The sequence below is a fragment of the Chiloscyllium plagiosum genome, unplaced genomic scaffold (genome assembly GCF_037043375.1).
Source record: "Chiloscyllium plagiosum isolate Xiang-an unplaced genomic scaffold, Cpla_swu_hap1 HiC_scaffold_7, whole genome shotgun sequence".
NCBI lineage: Eukaryota > Metazoa > Chordata > Chondrichthyes > Orectolobiformes > Hemiscylliidae > Chiloscyllium > Chiloscyllium plagiosum.
In genome coordinates this window covers 53,764,981-53,787,494 of record NW_028270145.1, presented here as the reverse complement: position 1 = coordinate 53,787,494, position 22,514 = coordinate 53,764,981, and the positions used below count along the sequence as shown (strand labels likewise).

The 22,514-nt window shown below is 40.9% G+C and overlaps 1 protein-coding gene across 2 annotated transcripts in view; it reads left to right on the top strand.

Moving 5' to 3' along the window:
• LOC122551565 (integrin alpha-6-like) overlaps window positions 1-22,514 on the top strand; it is an 83,888-nt gene that overhangs the window by 31,234 nt on the left and 30,140 nt on the right. For both annotated transcript variants that reach the window (XM_043693639.2, XM_043693640.2), the window contains exons 3-8: window positions 1,162-1,241; window positions 2,027-2,282; window positions 4,234-4,356; window positions 5,801-6,011; window positions 15,737-15,930; window positions 17,746-17,834. In XM_043693639.2, the coding sequence (XP_043549574.1) occupies window positions 1,162-1,241; window positions 2,027-2,282; window positions 4,234-4,356; window positions 5,801-6,011; window positions 15,737-15,930; window positions 17,746-17,834 (953 nt within the window). The remainder of the gene's footprint in view (window positions 1-1,161; window positions 1,242-2,026; window positions 2,283-4,233; window positions 4,357-5,800; window positions 6,012-15,736; window positions 15,931-17,745; window positions 17,835-22,514) is intronic.

Below are 22,514 nucleotides of genomic sequence, written 5' to 3'. Positions count from 1 at the left end.
CTCATCCATGCCAACCAGATATCCCAACCCAATCTAGTCCCATCTGCCAGCACCTGGCCCATATCTCTCCAAACCCTTCCTATTCATATACCCATCTAGAAGCCTTTTAAATGTTGCAATTGTACCAGCCTCCACCACATCCTTTGGCAGCTCATTCCATACACATACCAACCTCTGTGTGAAAAAGTTGCCCCTTAGGTCTCTTTTATATCTTTCCCCTCTCACCTTAAACCTATGCCCTCTAGTTCTGGACTCCCCGACGCCAGGGAAAAGACTTAGTCTATATATCCTATCCATGCCCCTCATGATTTTAGAAACATCGATAAGGTCACCCCTCAGCCTCCGACGCTCCAGGGAAAACATCCCCAACCTGTTCAGCCTTTCCCTATAGCTCAAATCCTCCAACCCTGGCAACATCTTTGTAAATCTTTTCTGAACCCTTTCAAGTTTCACAACATCTTTCTGATGGGAAGGAGACATATTGAAGGATAGCTAGTTAAAGGAAAAGCCTCAGTCCTGTAGGAGTTTGAGAAATCAGTGTTGGCAGAGGAAGGATGGCGTTTTTATAAGGTCATGAGTTTCAAGGTTCATGTGACAGGAGAGGCCAATGTTTTGAAACATGTTTTCATGGAAGGTGTCTTTTACCTAGGGTGGGGGATTTCAATACGAGGGGCCATCTTTCTAAGGTGAGAGGAGAAAGATGTAAAAAAGGGACATGAAGGGCAATTTTTTATTACACACAGTGGTTTGTGTGGAACGAATCCTCACAAATGCTGCCAGATTTGCTGTTTTCTGTTTTCATTTACTTTCAACCAAATAGAGATCTATTTACCTCTTTAGTACCGTTGTGTTCTGTAAATTACTTTTCTCACCTTTATAACTTCTATTGTATTAATAACATATATGCATCAAATGAAAATTAGCCAAACCTTTTGTTTTTGTGGAGCAGTTTTAAAGCTGGAATCTTAGGGAGCCATTGTGAGAATCCACTAGGGAGCGACATTCTCTCAATCTGCTCTCCTCAACCTTTTGCTTTCTGCAAGAAACACAGACTGAGCTGCGGGAATCGTGCTGAGCTGCTGCTTGTCATATATTAAAAATGGTTAATGGAAATCTTTAAGGTATTTGTGTCCTGATCAATATATTTTCACCCATTTGTAGCTGATTTGACACAGGAGAGTAAAGAAAATCAATGGATGGGTGTTTCTGTGAGAAGTCAGGGACCAGGTGGGAAGGTCATGGTAAGTTTTTTGAATTTTTACTCCGTATGGTACTTTGTAAAATATATAAGCTTCCAGTCAGGATTGAGTGTGTGCTAACCATGTAGTAATTTGCTCACTTACTATATTACCCCAGAACCTTCTCAATTCCTGGTGTTGACTCCAACTAGGAGGCAGTAACAGAGATCAGAGATCAAGTGGTGACTTTAATTCCCAGTGTAGGCATTGTCCTTTTCTTATTTTGACTTGACCTGAAGACACCTGAGGAAGATTTCTGTACTGATTTTACCTCTAAAACTCTTTTGTTTTGCTTATGATATGTTTGTGAAACATTTAGCTCTGGTGTTGTCACAGAACACTGGGGTGGCTCAGTGGTTAGCACTACTACCTCACAGCACCAGGGACCCAGGTTTGATTCCAACCTCGGGCAACCGTCTGTGTGGAGTTTGCACATTCTCCCAGTGTCTGTGTGGGTTTCCTACCACAATTCAAAAAATGTGTAGGTCAGGTGAATTGGCCATGCTAAATTGCTCATCGTGTTGGGTGCATTAGTCAGAGGGAAATGGGTGTGGGTGGGTTACTCTTCGGAGGACTGGTTGGGCAGAAAGGCCTGTTTCCATGCTGGCGGGAATTTAATCTAATCTAACAAGATTAGAACAGGAAAAATATTTAAATAGTTTGGCCTGGAACTATTAAATAACATTTAATAGTTACTTAAAGGTGGGCTAACTAGATTAACAAAAAACAAAATTACTGTTATTAGATAACGCCTAGCATTAAAAACAGATATATTTTATTCATTTCAGGTTTGTGCTCATCGGTATGAGCTGAGGCGATATGTGAATAAACCAGACGAGGCTCGTGATGTGACTGGACAGTGCTATGTTTTGAGCCAGGATCTTGTTTTCCGTGAAAATGAAACCGATAAAAATGTGAAACTTTGCGTTGGGCGACTTCGGGGTCATGAAAAGTTTGGTATTTGTCAGCAAGGTGTAGCTAGTGCTTTCAGCAATAATGGTACTTATTTTGTGTATGGAGCACCAGGTGCCTACAACTGGAAAGGTAACTTGTAATTTCAAAAAAGTTGTTAAGTTTTCTTTCATTTCTTTTTAAGATGATGTGGATGTTAAGAATTAGCCACTAAAAACTGCAGATAGCATGGCAAGAATAATATTATAGAATAGATTAGATTCTGGGTCTGGGGAAGGTGCATTGCAGTAAGATGGTGGGGGATTTGTGCTCTGGATACACCAGGCGCAACCGAGTACATCCAATTTGCTGCGCTGGCGCATTCCAGATGTTGCATTTCGCAACGATGAACCTAAAGGGAAGTTTCAAGGGTAAGGACCTAATCCCTGTTGAATAATGTTTCTGCATTTAAGGTGATTGACAAAAGGATCAGAGGCATCGTGAGGGAAAGCTTTTTTTTAAACACAGTAGGTATGTAGGATTGAGGGTGCACGATCCAAAGGTGTGGCAAAGGCAATTTCTGTTAAGACTTTCAAAGGGGAATTGGATAATAATTTGAAATGAAAACGTTTGCTGGCCTATTTAGTAAAGGCAAGGGAATGGGACTAACTGAGTAACTCTTTCAGAGAGTCAGCATGGACAAGACAGAGTAAATAGGCACCTTCTGTGCTGTAGCCATTTTAAGATGCAATAATAAAAAGAGTCCTATGCTACATTTTAGATAAATCAGGCAGTTTGATAGGACCAGCTGAAAGTTTAACAGATCATTATTTTCAGGCAATTTGTCTGAATGTATAACTTTAAATATAAAGCTCCTGTTCCTACAGGCTACATGTTCAGGTAAGTATGTGTGAAAAGTTTTCCTCATGGGTGATAATATTTAAGGTTCATTTAAGTGCTGCACAGGCAAAGCAATCCTGAATTAGGACCTCGCACACACATTCAGTACTTTGTGTATTTAAGTTAGGGACTGCACTTCTGCTTCAGGCATGGACTTTGGAAGCCATGTTTGTTTAAGTGCTGCTGAGAAAATACTTTTTTTGCAAATAAGTTTTGTCTTCTCCCGATGAGTGCAAGACAAAAGACAAAGTCATTGGCCAAACGTTGTTTATCTTGATATACACTTTGCTAAAGGTTGTTGTATATTAATATGCAGACTTAAAGTTTTCAATATCATTATCAAAATAGATAAAAAATGTAGTTTCTGTCCATTTGCCCATCTATACCACTATCTAGAAGTGAAAAATCTAATCGTTAATGTAGTGAAAGAATTAGAATATGGCGTATAATTGCATTGTACAGTGTTTCTATTGATTGCACATAATTTTCTTCTTGGAATTTGGGAAACTACCTAAGTACAAGAACAATCTTTAACAGATATTTCAAACATTTAATAATGTGACCAATATGATTGTAACTGTAGATAGTGGGATTATTGCTCTGTCCCATTTTGTGCATTGGGATAAGATGGCTGCGTGAGGTACAGTTATCCCCCGCTATCAAAAGTGGAGTGTTCCTGAAACCATTCGTAAACTGAAATGGCGTAAAACGAAGAAGTAATTACCAGTAATTTATATGAGAAATACTTTTGAGTGTTCCCAGACACACACAAAATAAAATAACACCAACATGTAGTAAAAGCAAGAATCAAATGATAAATACACAGCCTATACAAAATAGAAATAATATATGGAGTTTGATTCATCAGAATCGTGAAGACAGCGAGCACACTAGAAGGCTGAGAGGTGGTGGAGGTGATGGTGGTGTGTTAGGCTGAGTTGTCACAGGTTAGGGTGTAGGAGAGAGTGGAAGAGGATCATGTATTAATACTTCCTGGAAAGGCGCTTGGCACCTCTCTGTCTGTGCGCGCCTTTCCTAAAAGAGAAAATCCTCTTTTGGTGAGCAAAAACATGTCCTAATGTAGGTCTTTCGTAAAAAGCAAACTGGCGTAAAGCAAAGGTTTGAAAAGCGGGGAATACCTGTAACCTGCTTCTAGCACTGCATAAAGATGCTCATTATCCCACTTAACTATTTGTTCCCTTAGGAATAGTACATGTTGAAGAAATCAAAAACATTGAAGAGCTTAACTTTGATGGACCCTATGAAGTTGGTGATGAAAGCAAACGTGATGAAAAATTGATACCTGTTCCTGCTAATAGCTATTTAGGTAGGTATTAATAATTTTATAAGAGAAAGGGATAGATATTTTAAAATAAACATTATAAAGGATCTGGAGAGAGGGCAGGCCCATGGGGCTAATTGGTAGGTCACCTGTGGAGATTGATATGAGCAGGCTCCAGTGCTGTATGATTTTATCTATCTGCAATTCACATTACAGCAATTTCTATAACTAACCATTAAACCTCCCTTTGTGACCCTACAATATAGGGTGCAAATCTTGTGCTTTGCTTAGTTTCTAACCCCACATTAAAACCATGTTAGAGAAAATATGCTGATGGACTCAAGTAAATAGGTATATTGAGGTGCGCAGTGTGAGCACATATGACACTATGTGCATGTACTTCTGAGTAAAAGATTATAAGAGAGCACTTGTACAGTTAAAGCCATGTCTGAGTCGTGGCTGCTATTATTGTAATGGTACAGTTAAATTAAATCTTGGAAAATAACTGTTGGTATCATATTGTATGAGCTTTCTAGACTTTTGATCACCATAAGGCAAATTTTCTGCACCATCCTCCTTTTTAGTTTGGGCTTCATAAGGCTTGCAGTTTCCAGTGTAGAAGAGGAAAGTCATTAGTCTAACGAAATGATGCTCTTGTCTTATCAAGAATATGTAATGTGTTGCAATCAGATACAAGTTACATGAGTAAGAGACCTTGTCCTCAAGACTATCAGGAACCTAGGATAATGGGTGTGTCCCCTTTCTAAATTCTGAGATGTTCTGCCTTTTCCCACCCAAGTCCATATTGCATTACCAGCTGCAGCTTAATGCATCCCTCAGCATTAACCATTTCACAACTATTACTGGCTAAAACAGGTATTGTACCCTCAGTGGTTTCTACTGGACTTTCGTTCTCTTCTCAACTCTCATCCTGTTGGCAACCTGATGTCATATGGATACTTCTGATCTGAGACGTTTATAAGGAATTCACCCTCTCCTCTTTTTTTCAGAACTATATGTGTAATTAAGGCACAGTTTAAAAAACATAATCATGCAAATTTCAATATTTTGTAATATCAATGAACTAATAATTGATGATCCCTTTTAAATAATGCTGACTAGATAGTCTTTCCTGCTATTTAATATGTATTAAGCTATGTGAGGTTCAGAAAAGGCATTAGATGAATCATTAAACTGAAGCATTGTAGTACTGGTGTCACAATAGATAGGACCTGTCCTGCTCAGCATGCCACTGGAAATGTTTACTTCACACAGCTGACGTGTGTTTGAAGGTGTTGCCAGAACATTTTGTACCACAAGCTTAAGCTCAAAATGTAGATGTCTTTCCTAGTCTGATCAGGAATCAAATACTAAACTTTGAATCTCCTCTGAATCCAATCCAGATCCTTGCTGTCTGTTTACTTTAACAATGTATCTTTGGCTGTTTTGCTAATTAGATATGCAGTCTAATCCTATTGTTTTGCATTAGGCTTCTCTCTGGACTCAGGCAAGGGAATCACATCGAAGAAAACATTTACCTTTGTATCGGGTGCACCAAGAGCCAATCATGCTGGAGCGGTTGTTTTCCTAAAGATAGAGGAACGCACAAGAAACCTAATGACTGAACATGTCCTGGATGGGGAAGGATTGGCATCCTCTTTTGGATATGATGTTGCTGTGGTGGACCTTAACCAAGACAGGTGAGGAGGCATTTACTAATTTAGAACGCTAAGATTTTGAGAAATGAAGAGGTACTTTGTACCTAAGATGGTGCCAAAGCAGCAAAATTACAAATGTTTCACTGCACTTATTTGAGTGCAAGTGACGATAAAGCTAATTAATTTCAGTTCTAAATATCTAGTCATTCTGTGGACTGAGTACCTCCAATTGTTTAGATGTTATTTCTGCAATTAAATGAATTTTCCAGTTTGCTTTTTTAAAAACATCATGGTACTACAATGATAAAATAGAAGAGGGATGAGCATTAAATTGTCAACAGTGTCCAAAATGTTTCTTTTTTAAAGGCAGCACTGCCATTGTTTGTGAGAGAAGATGGGGAGGGCACTATGATGTTATTCTCTCCATCAGAGCCATTAGCTGTCTGCTCACCACTGTCCACAAATACTAACTTCCCTCTTCAGGTATTACCATGGCTTATATTCACCAAGCCAGAAGAGTATCTAGTTTCTTTCTTGCTGTATATTGACTATCATGTAAATTTGGTTTGTCAGTCATGATTGGGTATTTGAGACTCCTGTCTGGAAATAGGGCAGGTAAATTTGAAGAGTACTTTTCAGGTGGAGGAATTTTTTTCCACTGTCTTCACTGTTGTTAATTTTAACTTGAGCTACAGCAGAGGAAAATCCAGATCTCTTAAATTTGCTTTGTTCCCAACATCTAGTCAAAACTAATCAACTAATTTTCAGCATAAACATTTAGTCCAGGAAAATAAAAAACTATATTCAAAAGCATTCATTTGTCAGTCCCTTAGGTCTGACCTGTCCACAGTGACCAAGTTTCCCAAACTAATTCCCTAATAGCAGTAGGGAGATTGAAGAACTCATAAGGCTGGCAGATTTTGGAAAAAATGCAGATGTAGCAGAGTTGTTGTTATGGGTGACTTCAACTTTCCCAATATTGACTGGAACCTCCTTAATGCAGATGGTTTGGATGGAGCCATTTTTGTCAGGTGAGTTCAGGAGGGTTTCCTTACTCAGTTTGTAGACAGGCCGACGAGGGGAGAGGCCATTTTGGATTTGGTGCTCGGCAATGAGCCGGGGCAGGTGTCACATGGGAGAACACTTTGGTGACAGTGATCACAACTGCCTCACATTTACTATAACCTCGGAGGGGGAAAGGAGCAGTTACCAAGGGAAGATATTTAATTGGGGAAAAGAAAATTATGATGCTATCAGATAGGAGTTGGGAAGTACAGATTGGGAGCAATTGTTCCACAGAAAGGGCACAACAGACATGTTTAAGGAGCAGTTGTTGCGAGTGATGTATAAATTTGTTCCTCTGAGACAGGCAAGAAGGGGAAAGATTAAGAAGCCTTGGATGACTAGAACAGAGGAGTTTCTCGTCAAAAGGAAGAAGGCAGCTTACGCAAGGTGGAGGAAGCAAGGATCTAGCACAGTTTTAGAGGATTACAGGCTTACTAGAAAGGAGCTCAGAAATGGACTGAGGAGAGCCAGCAGGGGGCACGAAAAAGGCTTGGCAGGAAGGATTAGGGAGAACCCAAAGGCATTTTACTCATTTGTGAGGAATAAGAGAATGATCAGGGAGAAAGTAGGGTTGATCAGGGATAGTGGAGGGGACTTGTGCGTGGAATCTAAGCAGATAGGGGAAGCCCTGAATGAGTTTTTTGCTTCGGTTTCTTCTAAGGAAAAAGACCTTGTTATAAATGAGAACTTTAAAGAGCTGGGAAACAGGCTTGAACAGATCAAGATTGATGAAGTTGATGTGCTGGAAATTTTGGCAAACATTAAGATTGATAAGTCACCAGGGCCAGTCCAGATTTATCCTAGGTTGCACCGGGAAGTGAGAAAGGAGATTGCTAAGCCATTGGTGAGGATCTTTGCCTCCTCATTCTCCACGGGAGTCGTACCAAGGATTGGAGGGAGGCGAATGTTCCTCTTCTCAAGAAAGGGAATAGGAAAATCCCTGGCAATTACAGACCAGTCAGTCTTACGTCTGTGGTCAGTAAAGTTTTGGAAAGATAAGATTTATGACTATTTGCAAAAGCATAGCGTGATTAAAAGCAGTCAGCATGGCTTTCTGAGGGGCAGGTCATGCCTCACAAATCTTATTGAATTCTTTGAAGAGGATGACGAGACACGTCAACAAAGGTCGAGCAGTGGATGTGGTGTATATGGACTTCAGCAAGGCATTTGATAAGGTTCCCCATGGTAGGCTCATTCATAAAGTCAGGAGGTATGGGATACAGGGAGATTTAGCTGTTTGAATTCAGAATTGGTTGGCTGACAGAAGACAGAGAGTGTTTGTAGATGGAAAGATAATGCCTGGAGGTCAGTGGTGAGTGGTGTCCTGCAGGGGCTGTGTTCTTGGGCCTCTGCTCTTTGTAGTTTTTATAAATGACTTGGATGAGGAGGTTGAAGGGTAGGTTAGTAAATTTGCTGATGACACAAAGGTTGGAGGTGCCGTTGATAGTATCGAGGGCGAATGCATGCTGCAGCGCGACACAGACAGGATGCAGAGCTGGACTGAGAAATTGCAGATGGAGTTCATCCTGGATGAATGCGAAGTGAAGTATTTTGGAAGATCGAACTCGAATACTGAATATAGGATTAAAGATAGGATTCTTGGCAGTGTGAAGGAACAGCAAGAACTTGGTGTTCATTTGCATTGATCCCTCAAAATTCCCACCCAAGTGAATAGGGTTGTTAAGAAAGCATATGGTGTTTTGGCTTTCATTAAGAGGGGGATTGAATTTAAGAGCCACAAGGTTTTGCTGCAGCTCTACAAGACCCTGGTGAGACCACACTTGGAGTATTGTGTCCAGTTCTGGTCGCCCTATTATAGGAAAGATATGGAGGCTTTGCAGAGGGTGCAAAGAAGGTTTACTAGGATGCTGCCTGGACTGGAGGGCTTGTCTTACGAAGAGAGGTTGACTAAGTCTGGACTTTTCTCCACAGAGAGAAAAGAGGTGACCTTATCGAAGTATACAAGGTAATGAGAGGCATGGATAGAGTCCATAGCCAGAGACTTTTCCCCAGGGCAGGATTGACTGGCATGAGGGGTCATAGTTTTAAGATATTAGGAGAAAGGTATAGAGGGTGCATCAGAGGTAGGTTCTTTACGCAGAGAGTTGTGAATGCAGGGAATGTGTTGCCAGTGGTGGTGGTGGAAGCAGAGTCATTAGGGACATGTAAGTGACTGCTGGACATGCACATGGATAGCAGTGAATTGAGGGGTGCGTAGGTTAAAATATTTTACATTAGGATTAATCCTCGGCACAACGTCGTGGGCCAAAGGGCCTGTACTTCTCTATGTTCCATGTTCAAATGAAATACCTTGCATTTATCCAAATTAAACTCCAGCAACCACTCCTCAGCACCTTGGCACAATTGATCAAGATCTCTTCATAACCTTAGATAACCTTCTTCACTGCCCACTATACCACCAATCTGGGTGTCATCTGCTAACGTAATAACTGTGCCACCTAAAGATGGTTTATAAAAATGACAAACAAAATGAACCCAGCTAGTCACAGGCCTTCTGTCCGAAAAACAATCCTCCACTGCCACCCTCTGTCTCCTACCATCCAGCCGTGTTTGTATCCAATTAGCAAGATTCCCCTGAATCAAATTCTCTTTTGAAACCCATGGTTAACTCCATTGCCACCAAATGTTTGGTTGCACATTCAGATCCTAACCAGCTTTGGTTCTTTTCCTATTCACCACAAATCAGTGGGGATCTAACTCTACTAATTAGTCTATCATGCAGAACCTTGTCAAAGACTTTACTAAAATCCATGTAGACAATGTCTACTGCTCTGCCCTCATCAATCTTTTTGGTTACGACCTCAAAAATCTCAAATCAAATTTGTGAGACATGATTTCCCATGCACAAAGCCATGCTGACAATCCCTAATCAGTCCATGGAGCTCCAAATGCATTAAAAATCCTGTCTTTCAGAATCCCCTCCAACAACTTACTGAACACTGATCTCAGAATCACCAGCCTATAGTTGGCAGATTTCTCCTTACAGCCTGTCTTAAATAAAGACACAGTATTAACCATTCTCCAGTCCTCCTGCATCCCACCAATGGATGTAGATGATACAAATATCTCAGCTAGGGGCTCCACAATTTCTTCCCTCGCTTCTCACCACATCCTGAGATACATTTGATCAGGTCCCAGAGTAAAATCTCAAATATTGCTGAAAAGGAAGACATGCTGTTGTAGCTTTTAATCTTACACTTATCAGAGTTGCAATAGAGTTAATCATGGGTTTCAAAAGAGAATTTGATAATTATATGAAGAGGGGGAGAAATTGCAAGGTGGGCGTGGGACTAAGCTGTTCCTACAGAGTTCCAACTCTGACAAGACAGACAGACTATTCATTTTCTACTACACCATTCTATGAATAGTGAAGAATAACAATGCACAAATTATTCTTAATTTAATTTAGGCACTTGCCTTTATCTTCAATTTGAAATATTATGCTAAAGTGCCACCCAGTGCCTTTGACATGGAATTGCATGTTGGCACAGACACTGGCTTTAAACAGGAAAATACAATACCGTATTTGTTGAGCTAAGATTACCACACCAGCCTTTTTAGCATTTTCATTAATCACAGCATTACTGATCTACCACATTTTAGAAAGCTTTTGCCATAGACAGGCAGAAAGAAAGCACTAACATGTTCAAAGTGTTATTCACAATCATGGGGAATGGCAGGATGCTTTGTATCCCATGAAGTACATTTGAATTTAGGTCATTATTGTAAGGAACGAAACCAGATAGGAACACACCAGTGTTTTCTGATGAACTTTGAGCTCAAATTTTTCAACTTAACCATTAATGGAACAAAATGCTAAAATTTCCAGTAGCATCTGCAGAGAAGAAACCAAGTTAACATTTCAGATCTGTACCTTTCACAGTTAGAAAAGTCATTAGTTTTGAACACATGAAACAGGGTAGGATGGGAAAAAGACAAAAGTGAATTTTTATGATAGGGTGGAGGCAAGGCGAGATGAAGTGACCAAATGATTACAGTACAAGGTCAAAGGTGATGGGATAAAAGGAAACGTTGTGTATAGAAGAGGTGAGGGGAAATATCATGACTAACTGCTATTTGAAAATGATGAAAGAAGGAAGAAATAGCAGCTGGTGGAATTTATATTAAATTATTAAATCTGAAATAGTGTTAATCCCAGAAATCATGACCGTGAAATGCTGATTGTTGTTTAAAAACTCACCTGGTTTACGGAAGTCCCTTAGGAAATGGAATCTGTCACCCTTACCTGGGCTGACTTGTATGTGGTTCTAGAGCTGTACAGTTTGGTTGCCTATTAACTGCTCATTGAAATGTAAGTCCCCTTCTTCAAGAGTAATTAGAGATGAGCAACTAAATCCTCAGCTTGCCAGTCACACCCACTTTCCACCGATGAATAAAGAAAAAAATACAAGGGTGCAACTTGGGAAGAGCAGTGCACTCTGAGAGTGCTACTGAGATTCCTGATTTTTATCTGCTCAAAATATTATGTTTGGAGGATGTATGCATCAAAGCATTGTATTGCATTGTTATTCTTGTATTCAATTTTGTACAAGTTCACATACGTATGAATTCCCATAAAATTACCTGTCATAGATTTTATTTTTATCAAATCCCTGCAGTGTGGAAACAGGCCCTTCGGCCCAACAAGTCCACACTGACCCTCCAAAGAGCATTCCTACCCAAACCCATTCCCCTACCCTATTACTCTACATTTACCCCTGACTAATGCACCTAACCTACACATTCCTGAACACTATGGACATTTTAGCATGGCCAATTCACCTAACCTGCACATCTTTGGATTGTGGGAGGAAACCAGAGCACCTGGACAAAACCCATGCAGGCATGGGGAGAATGTGAAAACTCCACACAGACAGTTTCCCAAGGTTGGAATCGAACCTGGGTCCCTGGTGCTGTGAGGTAGCAGTACTAACCACTGAGCCACCATGCCTATTCAAAGCTTGAGGTACTGCATTTGCAAAGCAAGCATGCTTCAGTGACATGGCCATGCAGTCATGGTATGTTCTGGCATAATTCAGAAGCAAATTACTTCTGAGTTGCAGATTCTCTGCTAATAACAGTTTCATAGCTTTTATGTAGCACCTTCAATGTAAAAACAGAGCCCCATGGCACCTCGGAAGACCATAGAAAAGAATCTGAAATGCGGACACTAATGGAAATAGAATTTCCGAATCTTTATTCACACAGTTGGGTTTTCAGGATGGTCTTAAAGGATAAGAGGGAGTTGAAGACGTAACAATAGAGATTTCTTTCAGTGCTACTGACATTTGACTCAGGTGACAGAGGTAAGTAAAATAGGGATTATCAGGAATGTCTGATGGCATAAACTGTTATTATGTCGTTCATTACGTTAAAGACAACCACTGCATGTCATGCGTGGCTGAAGATTTAATACAATACATAGATTTATGAGGGAATTGGATAGTCACGTGAAAATGTGGAATATAGAAAATAGGGAACAATCTGGAGATCAGCATTAGATTGGATTATTCGGAGGGATGGAAAACACCTGACAAATCAAACAGTCTGCTTTTAAAGATTAGAACAAACAGTCTTACCGCAAATTCAATCCAAACTCTGGGTCAGATATGTGGGTGACATCTTTTGTAATCATTAAAAACACAGAAATAGAAAATACACACCGGATCGTCAACGCCACATTCACAGGGATCAGATTCACTAGAGAGGAAGAAAAGGACAACCAACTCCCATTCCTAGACATGATGGTACAGAGAGCACCGAACGGAGAATTCACCACATAGGTATACAGGAAAACTACACACACAGACCAAGTCCTGAACTACGAAAGCACACACAACACACACAAAATAAGTTGCATCAAGATACTGTTCAAAAAGGCCACAACACACTGCAGTACACCAGAACTGCAAAATGAGGAAGAAGAACATCTCTACAATCTATTCGCCAAAAACGGATACCCCTGCAATTTCATCAACAGATGCCTAAGGGAAAGACAACGGAATGAGACAACCCAAAGGACTAGCCACGTTACCATACATCAAGAACATTTCTGAACTGACAGCCAGACTACTACGACCACTAGGACTCATAACAGCACGCAAACCAACAGTCACTCTTAGACAACAACTCACCAGGACAAAGAACCCGATACCCATCATGAGCAAAACCTACGTAGTATACAAAATTGAAAAATGTTTTGCTGGAAAAGCGCAGCAGGTCAGGCAGCATCCAAGGAGTAGGGGAATTGACGTTTCGGACATAAGCCCTTCTTCAGGAAAGCCCTTCCTCATTCCTGAAGAAGGGCTTATGCCCGAAACGTCGATTCTCCTGCTCCTTGGATGCTGCCTGACCTGCTGCGCTTTTCCAGCAACACATTTTTCAGCTCTGATCTCCAGCATCTGCAGTCCTCACTCTTTCCGTAGTGTACAAAATCCCACGCAAGGACTGCACAAAACACTACATAGGACAAACAGGAAGACAGCAAATGATCCATATCCATGAACACCAACTAGCCACGAAACGACACGACCAGCTATCCTTAGTAGCCACACACACAAGCCACAAGCAACATGAGTTTGACTGGGACAACATTACAATTACAGGACAAGCCAAACCGAGAACAGCCAGGAATTCCTTGAGGCATGGCACTCATCCACAGATTCTATCAACAAACACATCGACCTGGACCCAATATACTGGCCACTGCAGCGGACAGCTGGAACTGACAACCGGAAGCGGCAGAGACAAACCACTATAAATGCCAGCGGAAACATCACAGAAGCGCTTCACAGGAGGCTCCCAAGCACTGAGGATGTCACGTAGATAGGGGACGAAACGTCTGCAACACAAATTCCCAGCCTGGCGAACAGAACCACAACAGTCTGCTTTTAAGTATTATTTATCTGCTAATCAACCGATTCGGACATGTGATGACATGTCTCCGTGTTAGATGGGTCTTGAACATGGGTGTTTTGGTCCAGAGGTAGGGACACCACTACTGTTCCACAAGATCCTAAAAGAGTCTGTTTCTCTGATGTAACATTTCATGATCAATGAACCATATGCTTTCTGCAAGTTGATTCAGAGAGTCAGAAGAGGACATTTGTGCCATTGAATTCATGCCAGCTCACTGTAGAGCAATTCAATCCATCTTGCTGGTCTTCTCTAACCCTTTGGATTTATATCCCTCAGGTGAGCTTCTAATTTTTTTTGACAATTTCTATCATTGACAATTTCTACTTCCAACTCCCTTAGAGCCAGGGATTTCCAGGTCATAAGCTTCTCCCCCTGCTCCTCTCTTCCAGCAAGATGGCGGCAGAGTTGGGCACTCCACGCGGACCTCCTCTGTTCAGCCTATTCTTTTTCTTTTCTTTTTTTCTTCTCTCTGTTTCTAGCAGTCCCTGAGCAGTCACACAGGGAGGTGAGTCACTGGGGTGGTCTGAGGGCAAGGGAACCCTGGGGGTGGTCTGCAATGGCAAGAGAGCCCTGGGAGTGGTGCGCGAGGGCAAGGGAGCCCTGGGAGTGGTGCATGTAGGCAAGGGAGCCCTGGGAGTGGTGCATGTAGGCAAGGGAGCCCTGGGAGTGGTGCATGTAGGCAAGGGAGCCCTGGGATTGGTGCATGTAGGCAAGGGAGCCCTGGGAGCAGTGCGCATGGGCAAGGGAGTCCCGGGGGCGGTGCACGTGGGCAAGGGAACCCTGGGGATGCCACGTGAGGGCAAGGGAACCATGGGGGCAGCGCGCAAGGGGGGGGTCAAGTCCTAAGAGCAGCATGACTCAGCCTGTTGTAGCTGAATGCCTGTGAGGAGCAGACTGGAGGCTGGAGCAGAGTGGGACAGTTGTTGGACTGGGGCCTGATGCAGATGGTCAGCCCACGTGCTCAGCTGCTGCTATTTGTAACTCTTTACTGGATTGTAATGTCAATCCTTTAACTTTACTATAACTATCTTATTTTTCAGACACTGCAAGTAATGCTGCTACTTTTCCTTTTATTCCTTTTTGTATCCAAGATTTGTACCAAGGTACTTTATATTTAAGATGGTGCGTTTAGAGACAGCCATTGTAAAAGCTTTTTCACTGTTCTCCTGTACTTCTGTACTGGAGTACGCGAGACATAAAGGATATCCTATTCTAGTCCTTGTACCATCAAAGAATGGAAACAGTTTTCTTTCTAGTCCTGCAGAAAGCAGCAGTCTGAGTACTGATCCTTGGGGATCCCCACAGTCCGCTGTGCTACAGACTGAAAGTTGGGTAAAGTGAAAAGCTCACCAAACAACACTGACTTGCTTCTTTGTGAGTTCGCAGTTGGAATTTTGTTTCTCTCAAGCTCAATCTTTCTCGGTTGCTTGCTGATGTCCCAACAGTGTTTTTAAGTGTGCATTTCCAAATCATTTACTTTTTTAGATATAACTTTGGAATACCGATTTTAAAATTGTGAAGGTGTCAGCACAAATTGAAAATATTTATCTCTCCATCATGCCACTTTTTCCACATTTATTTAAGGCATAATGACAACTAACTATAACAATAGTAGGGGTTGGAATATGTGAATACAGAAAACTGAAATAGTTAAATTTGGTTGTATAAATGTGTGCAGTCTAATTGTGGTGTGCTGGAGTAACTGTCAAAAAAAGTCTACATTTTCCTTCTGTGCTTTAAATGAGACGTTTGTTTTTACCCAGCTGGTTGGATCTTGTAGTAGGAGCCCCACAGTTCTTTGACAGAGAAACAGGAATTGGTGGTGCTGCATACGTTTATATTAATCAAGAAGGAAATTGGAAGAACATACAGCCTATTCGTTTGAATGGGACCAAAGATTCCATGTTTGGACTGGCTGTTGAGAATATAGGTGACATTAACCAGGATGGGTATCCAGGTAAGATTGTAATTGGTTTAAAAACTGAACAAAGAGTTTATTTTTTTAAATAAGCTGAGAATTTATGTGCTTATTATATTACATTGCAGATAGCCTGATAACACTCAACTTGAAATATAGTATGCAATTTGTACCTCAAATATTCCTGCTGATAACACCCTTTAACATAAACCTTTCTGTTAGAAATGTCCTATGGAAACATTTATGTTGGTTCTTCAATAATCCTGTAATGAATAACTATGTTAGTACTTAGGTTCATCAAAATAAATTGATAATGGTCGTATCTCTAAAAGATGTTTCTAATAAATACTTATTATTTCATAAGTAACCAAAATTCTAATGCACAAAGGTTTTAAGGAAAGTATAATGTCAAAACTACTTATTTCACAATGTTATCAGAAAGTTTTATGCCTTTAATACCACTTTGAAGATAAATGCTTGAAGTTCTCAGCTTTTCCTGAAGGCCTCGGCTTTGACTGTTTTCTCAGAAGTCAAAATATGAAAATCTTCTCAAAATGCATTAGTAGTATTACAATAAGTGAAATGAGAGAATATTTCTCTTCTCTGTTCTCAGAAAATCTATTAACTTTTTCAACGTTATTGGAACAAAACTAGTGGACAAATTTCAAAAGCATTATTCAGTTAAATGTTGGACCAAATGGTTTTTCTTTTAATCAGTGAGTGGAAGAATTGAAGGAAAAAAGTATCCTTTTATAGCCACAAATGTGTAATCAGTAATATTCAAATCGTAAACTCTCTGTCCCAAATTCTGTTTAAACTAGAGAAGGTGTTTAAACTGAGGCAGACACTGTCTGGCATTTGTATGTCATTCAGAGAAACTGCCTGATTTTTGTTCTGTTACTTTTACTGGAATGATAATTAGGTGGAAAGTCTAAAGGGAACACTATCCTTAAGTGAGATTATTGTCTATCTGTTGAAGATGAAAATCTACCCTAGCTCAGGGAGATGAACAATTCAACTTTTTGATAGCACTTTTATTTAGCTAAACCTATACTAAACAATGTGCATGAGGCTGAACATCCTGCTACATGTGCCTACTACAAACCTTTTTGCTGATTCACTAACATTTGCAGGGTCTGGGAAAGTTTCCTAATTCAAATATTTTGAAAGTAGTTTGGAAATCTGAAAACAATTGAATAAATGGCATGTGACACTGGGAGAAATGAACTTGCCCCTCAAGGAGCCGAGAAGAGTTGCAGTCGGCCATCTTTATAAATGGGCCAAAACACAAATATTCTTGAACTTCCGGTGGCTCAGACTCAGTCACTAAGTGGGATCAAGGAATCTCCTGGCCATGTCCTCTTCTTTCTCAGATACAGATAAATTTAGTAAGGCTAGACAGAGTTTCTGACCCAAAATTGGCTTCAGGTATAACAGCATAATCTTGGGTATGGTGTTTTTGGTCCAAGCCTATTTTCTGGATCTTTTATTAACATCTTCCAAATTACCAGCACATATTCCTCCAATGATGCACGAATGTTTAGGGCTTATATTAAGTCCACCACAATGTGTATTTTCAACGTTAATTTTGTTCCCTTACTAACAGATGTGGTAGGGATTATTGATTGAAAATTTTCATAAAATAATGGACAATTGCAGATTCCAAAACACCAGCACAAATTGAATTTAACTTACTTAATCATTGTAAGTAATGTTACCCAGCAAATATAGACATTATTCTTGTAGTGCAGTATATCCTTCAATTTATTTTGAGTAGTGTCAACAAATATCTGCTAGTAGTAATTATTCATCTCTATTGGTAAATAGTTACCTATTCTTTGCATCTTTTTTTAGATATTGCTGTTGGAGCACCGTACGAGGAAAATGGCAAAGTTTACATATACCATGGATCTAGTTCTGGGATAAATACAGAACCCTCTCAGGTAAAACTCTCACCAGGGTTTCACTTTTGTAGATCATATATCACACAGTACTGAAGAGGTCCTTGGACCCATTCAGTCTGTACTGCCAAAAATGTTTTATAATGTGCTCATAAAGTTTTGTTACTAATAAGAAAAACAGTTTGAAATCCTAATTATGAAAATGTGCAAAAAAAAGACAAACCTTTTAATATGTTGAATTTTTAAGTTGTGTGTTAACACGTTTTCTGCCATTTATACATCTATGAAATACAACGCACAGCAAAGCCAATACCAAACTCCAGGCAGTTTGGCTGCAAACTACAAAATATGCAAGATTCTCAGCATTTTATAATGATGTTGATGTGAAGCTGATAAAACAGTAAGAGAGATTTGAGAGAAGAAAGCAGATTAGAAGCTGCATGTAAAATGGACAGTTGGAGTTAGTAACCTGTAATGGATAGGCATAAGTGTGGGACAGTCTTAGGGATAAGGCGCCAACAGCCTCTGGCATAGCATCTCCGTAGACAGTCACAGCCCAGAGATACTAAGGAGAATTATTGAAGTATTTATGGGCAGCACGGTGGCACTGTGGTTAGCACTGCTGCATCACAGCGCCAGAGACCCGGGTTCAATTCCCACCTCAGGCGACTGACTGTGTGGAGTTTGCACGTTCTCCCCGTGTATGCGTGGGTTTCCTCCGGGTGCTCCGGTTTCCTCCCACAGTCCAAAGATGTGCAGGTCAGGTGAATTGGCCGTGCTAAATTGCCTGTAGTGTTATGTAAGGGGTAAATGTAGGGGTATGGGTGGGTTGCGCTTCGGCGGGGTGGTGTGGACTTGTTGGGCCGAAGGGCCTGTTTCCACTCTGTAAGTAATCTAATCTAATTCTAACAGCAGTATTAGTCTAAAGCATATGATAAAACATGGAGGTGACCTGAAATCTGGGGTGTTAATTTTGAATTGACCAGAGAATTGCATAGTATTGCAAGAGTCTTTGCATTGTAAAGGATTGGCTATCCTTTCAATTTTACATGAATAGCTTTTTAATCTAATAGCATTCTTACAAATGTGGCTTAGCCATTTTGTTTCAGCAGAAGGTGGTCTTGAAGCAGAAGCAAGAATGGGATATCAGTCAGGGCTTGTAACTTTGATTGACAGCTATATTTGAGTGCTTTAGGATGGAGATAGATGATTTCAACCTTATCTAATAAATTGTTTAGTGGTCAGAAGTTCCCTGTATAGTATAATTTGGGGAATTATACTAGTCATTTGAATCAGCCTAGAGAAGATTTCAGTCTTATAATTAGTTGTGGGCAGCACGGTGGCACAGCGGTTAGCACTGCTGCCTCACAGCGCCGGAGACCCGGGTTCAATTCCCGACTCAGGCGACTGACTGTGTGGAGTTTGCACATTCTCCCCGTGTCTGCATGGGTTTCCTCCAGGTGCTCCAGTTTCCTCCCACACTCCAAAGATGTGCAGGTCAGGTGAATTGGCCATGCTAAATTACCCGTAGTGTTAGGTAAGGGGTAAATGTAGGGGTATGGGTGGGTTGCGCTTCGGTGGGTCAGTGTGGATTTGTTGGGCCGAAGGGCCTGTTTCCACACTGTAATGTAATCTAATCTAATCAATCCAAGGATGCTTATGTTTTCTAGTTTCAGACTTATCAGCAAGGTCTTTTAATTAGGAATAACTGGTGATGTTGAACTCAAAAAGGAAATAGTGTACCTTTCCAAAAAGGTGATGTATATATTAGAGGAGAAAGATGGGGCCCTAAAATGGGCTTTGCCTATCAGACATAATCTTGGTGCAGGCCTTCATCTTCACTACAAGTGTGCACCGGAGGGAATTAGAGGAGTAGATCATTAAAGTCAATCAGCCTGTGCTCCGGATTTGATGTCAGCAGTGCCATTTTAGAACTCTGTGATATTGCTTGTCTTAACCTCACACTCTTTAAAGGAATATTCACTTATTTATAGATTAATTTGTTGAGGCTCTGTATATTGAAGAGAGCTAACTACACTTCATTAAATGAAGCAAAGAACTGCAGATACTGGAAATATGAAATAAAAACAGCAATTGCTGGAGAAACTCAGCAGGTCTGGCAGCCTGCACTTCATTCTCTCTTGCCTAAGTAAAGCAGGTGAAGTGAGTCTGTGGCTTTGCTAGGATCACAGACCCATCAGAGTGAAAGGTGTCATTGACTTCCTTCACATTACTTTGTGAGCTTCCACTGTTCTGTCTTATATCAAAACTAATAGGGATTCTCATCTTTCAATCTCTGGTTGGTAGTGAATTGTACAGATCGGTATCCTGGCTGGAGTTGAGGGTGTTATCATTCTGTAGCAATCTACCCTAACAACTACGTTTGAGCTTCCATGAAAAAGCAGATGGTAGCGCCGAGTGATCTAGTGACTACATGCCTGATTATTCCAGTATGAGACCTATAGACCACACTGTGGGCAGCACGCAAACCATCACAGCCACTTTCCCATGGGCAGTGTGCTAAAGCTTTAGCTAAAACACAGCCTTCATTTGCCTCAACCACCTTGGAGGAGCTCTGCAGTCCTCCACACAGTGAGTGTCAAACCTGACCTGCTGCATGCAGCACAACATGACCATCACAGGGAAACAGCTCTTACCACCAGCAGACACAGAGAGTGGAATGGGGAAAAATGGTATCAACCTGGATAGCCCCTTTCTGGCTTGAAAAATGTATCAGTGTGATAGTAACAGCAATGTCACTTTGTAATCACTGACACTCTTGCCTCTTACTTTCCTTCTGTCACTGACCATTATTTATAGAAAAGTATTTTTTTAGAAAGGAGGCCAATCAGCCCGTTGAGCTTGCTTGGCCCTTCAGTTCAGGCATGGCTGATTATTTCTCTCAGTGTGGCCCTCCTGCTCTCTCCCATATCACTTGATTTTAATTTTAAAAGCTATTCAGTGACTTGGCCTTATCGCCTATATGGCAGCGAATTCCACAAGGTTACAATACAGTATTTCAAAATAAAGAAATTTCTCCTCATCTTAGTCCTGCAACCCAAGATCGTGATCCCTTGTTCTGGACCCCACAGCCAGAGTGAGCATCATCCGGTCTGTCTAGCCTGCCAGATTTTTTATACTTCAGTGAAATCCCCTTTCCTTTCTCTGTGAATGTAGTTCTAATCAGCTCAATCTCAATTCACAGTCATCCCAGTTATCAACCTGGTGAACCATTGCTGAACTCTCCCAATGGTAACCACATCTTTCCTTGAGTAAGGAGATCAAACTTACGCACACGTTTCGGATGTGGATGCACCATGCCCCCATACAGCTGCAACAAAACTTTCTCACACCTGTACTTAAATCCCCTTGCAATAAAGGCCAATAATCCCCTGTTTGTCTTCCTAATTGCTTGCTGCGGCATGTCTCCATAATTACAATCACTGTATGCCCTTTACCACTGTTTATAAACTTAATTCATCCATCTTATTATGAATGCTAGTGCATTCAGATACAGCACCTTTAGATCTGTCTTTTTAATATTTCTGCACATTCTTTTTGTTCTGTAACCATGTTTTCTGCTAGCCCTTGTTTCCTCTATGCTGGTTAATTTTTAAGTTATCTTGACTTTTCATGATATTACTCTCCTTTTTGATCTACTCAGCCAATGAGCAGAAGAGTGAGCACTGGCTGGTTACATCATAAATGGGCAGCCTTTAGATCACGTGTATATTACAGTCAACAAACTGCATGAATTGTGCATTTCAATCCCCACACCTACTATCTGATCTATCCAATTTATCCACCTCTGGTATTATGACTGATTTATATTCTCATAATATATTAACATAGATTGAAATTTTGTTCTTCTTCTTAACTTTGTGCTTCTTCAATTTGCTAGTAATTTTGATTTTGAACTTAAAAGCCATTTTGAAATTACACAAGTATTATTTGTTTTGTTATTTCTGGATGTATAATTAGTCGACATAGTTTTTGCAGCAAAAACCTTCAAGATATTTGAATGAAGATCCTTTTTGCAGTGTAAGGTTTACGTGCTGTATTTGGAACATTTGGAGGTGGATTGTTGTACTGAGTGCTAATCAGTTATACTTGTGCCACTGGGAAGAAAGATGCACCATTGCCAGCATCCTTGACCAGGCCAACATCCCCAGCATCGAGGCACCAACCACCCTTGATTGACTGCAATGGGCTGGGCATGTCGTCCACATGACCGACACGAGACTCCCCAAGCAGGTGCTCCATTCCCAGCTTTTAAACAGCAGGCGAGCTCCAGGTGGTCAGAGGAAGCGCTTCAGTGATACTCTCAAGGCCTTAAAGGTGAAATGCAGCATTCCTACAGACAGCTGGGAATCACTGGCCCAAGACCATCCAAAGTAGAGGAGGAGCATCTGGAAAGGCGTTGAGCACCTTGAGACTTGCCGTCGGGGAAGAAGCAAAAGCCATGTGAAAACGGTGAAAGGAGGGCGCTGTCACACTAATGCTCCACCTCCCCCTTCCCACAATCCCCTTCTGCCCCAAGTGTAACAGAGTCTGCAGAAGCTGCATCAGTCTGTACAGTCGCCTACGGACTCACCCTGAGAGTGGAAGAGAATAATCCTCATATGTGAGGGACCGCCAGTGATGCTTATGGAGATATAAAGTTTAAATGTTATTAATTTGAATAATTCTCCTCCCTTTTTGCATTCGTTCCAATTGTTACCT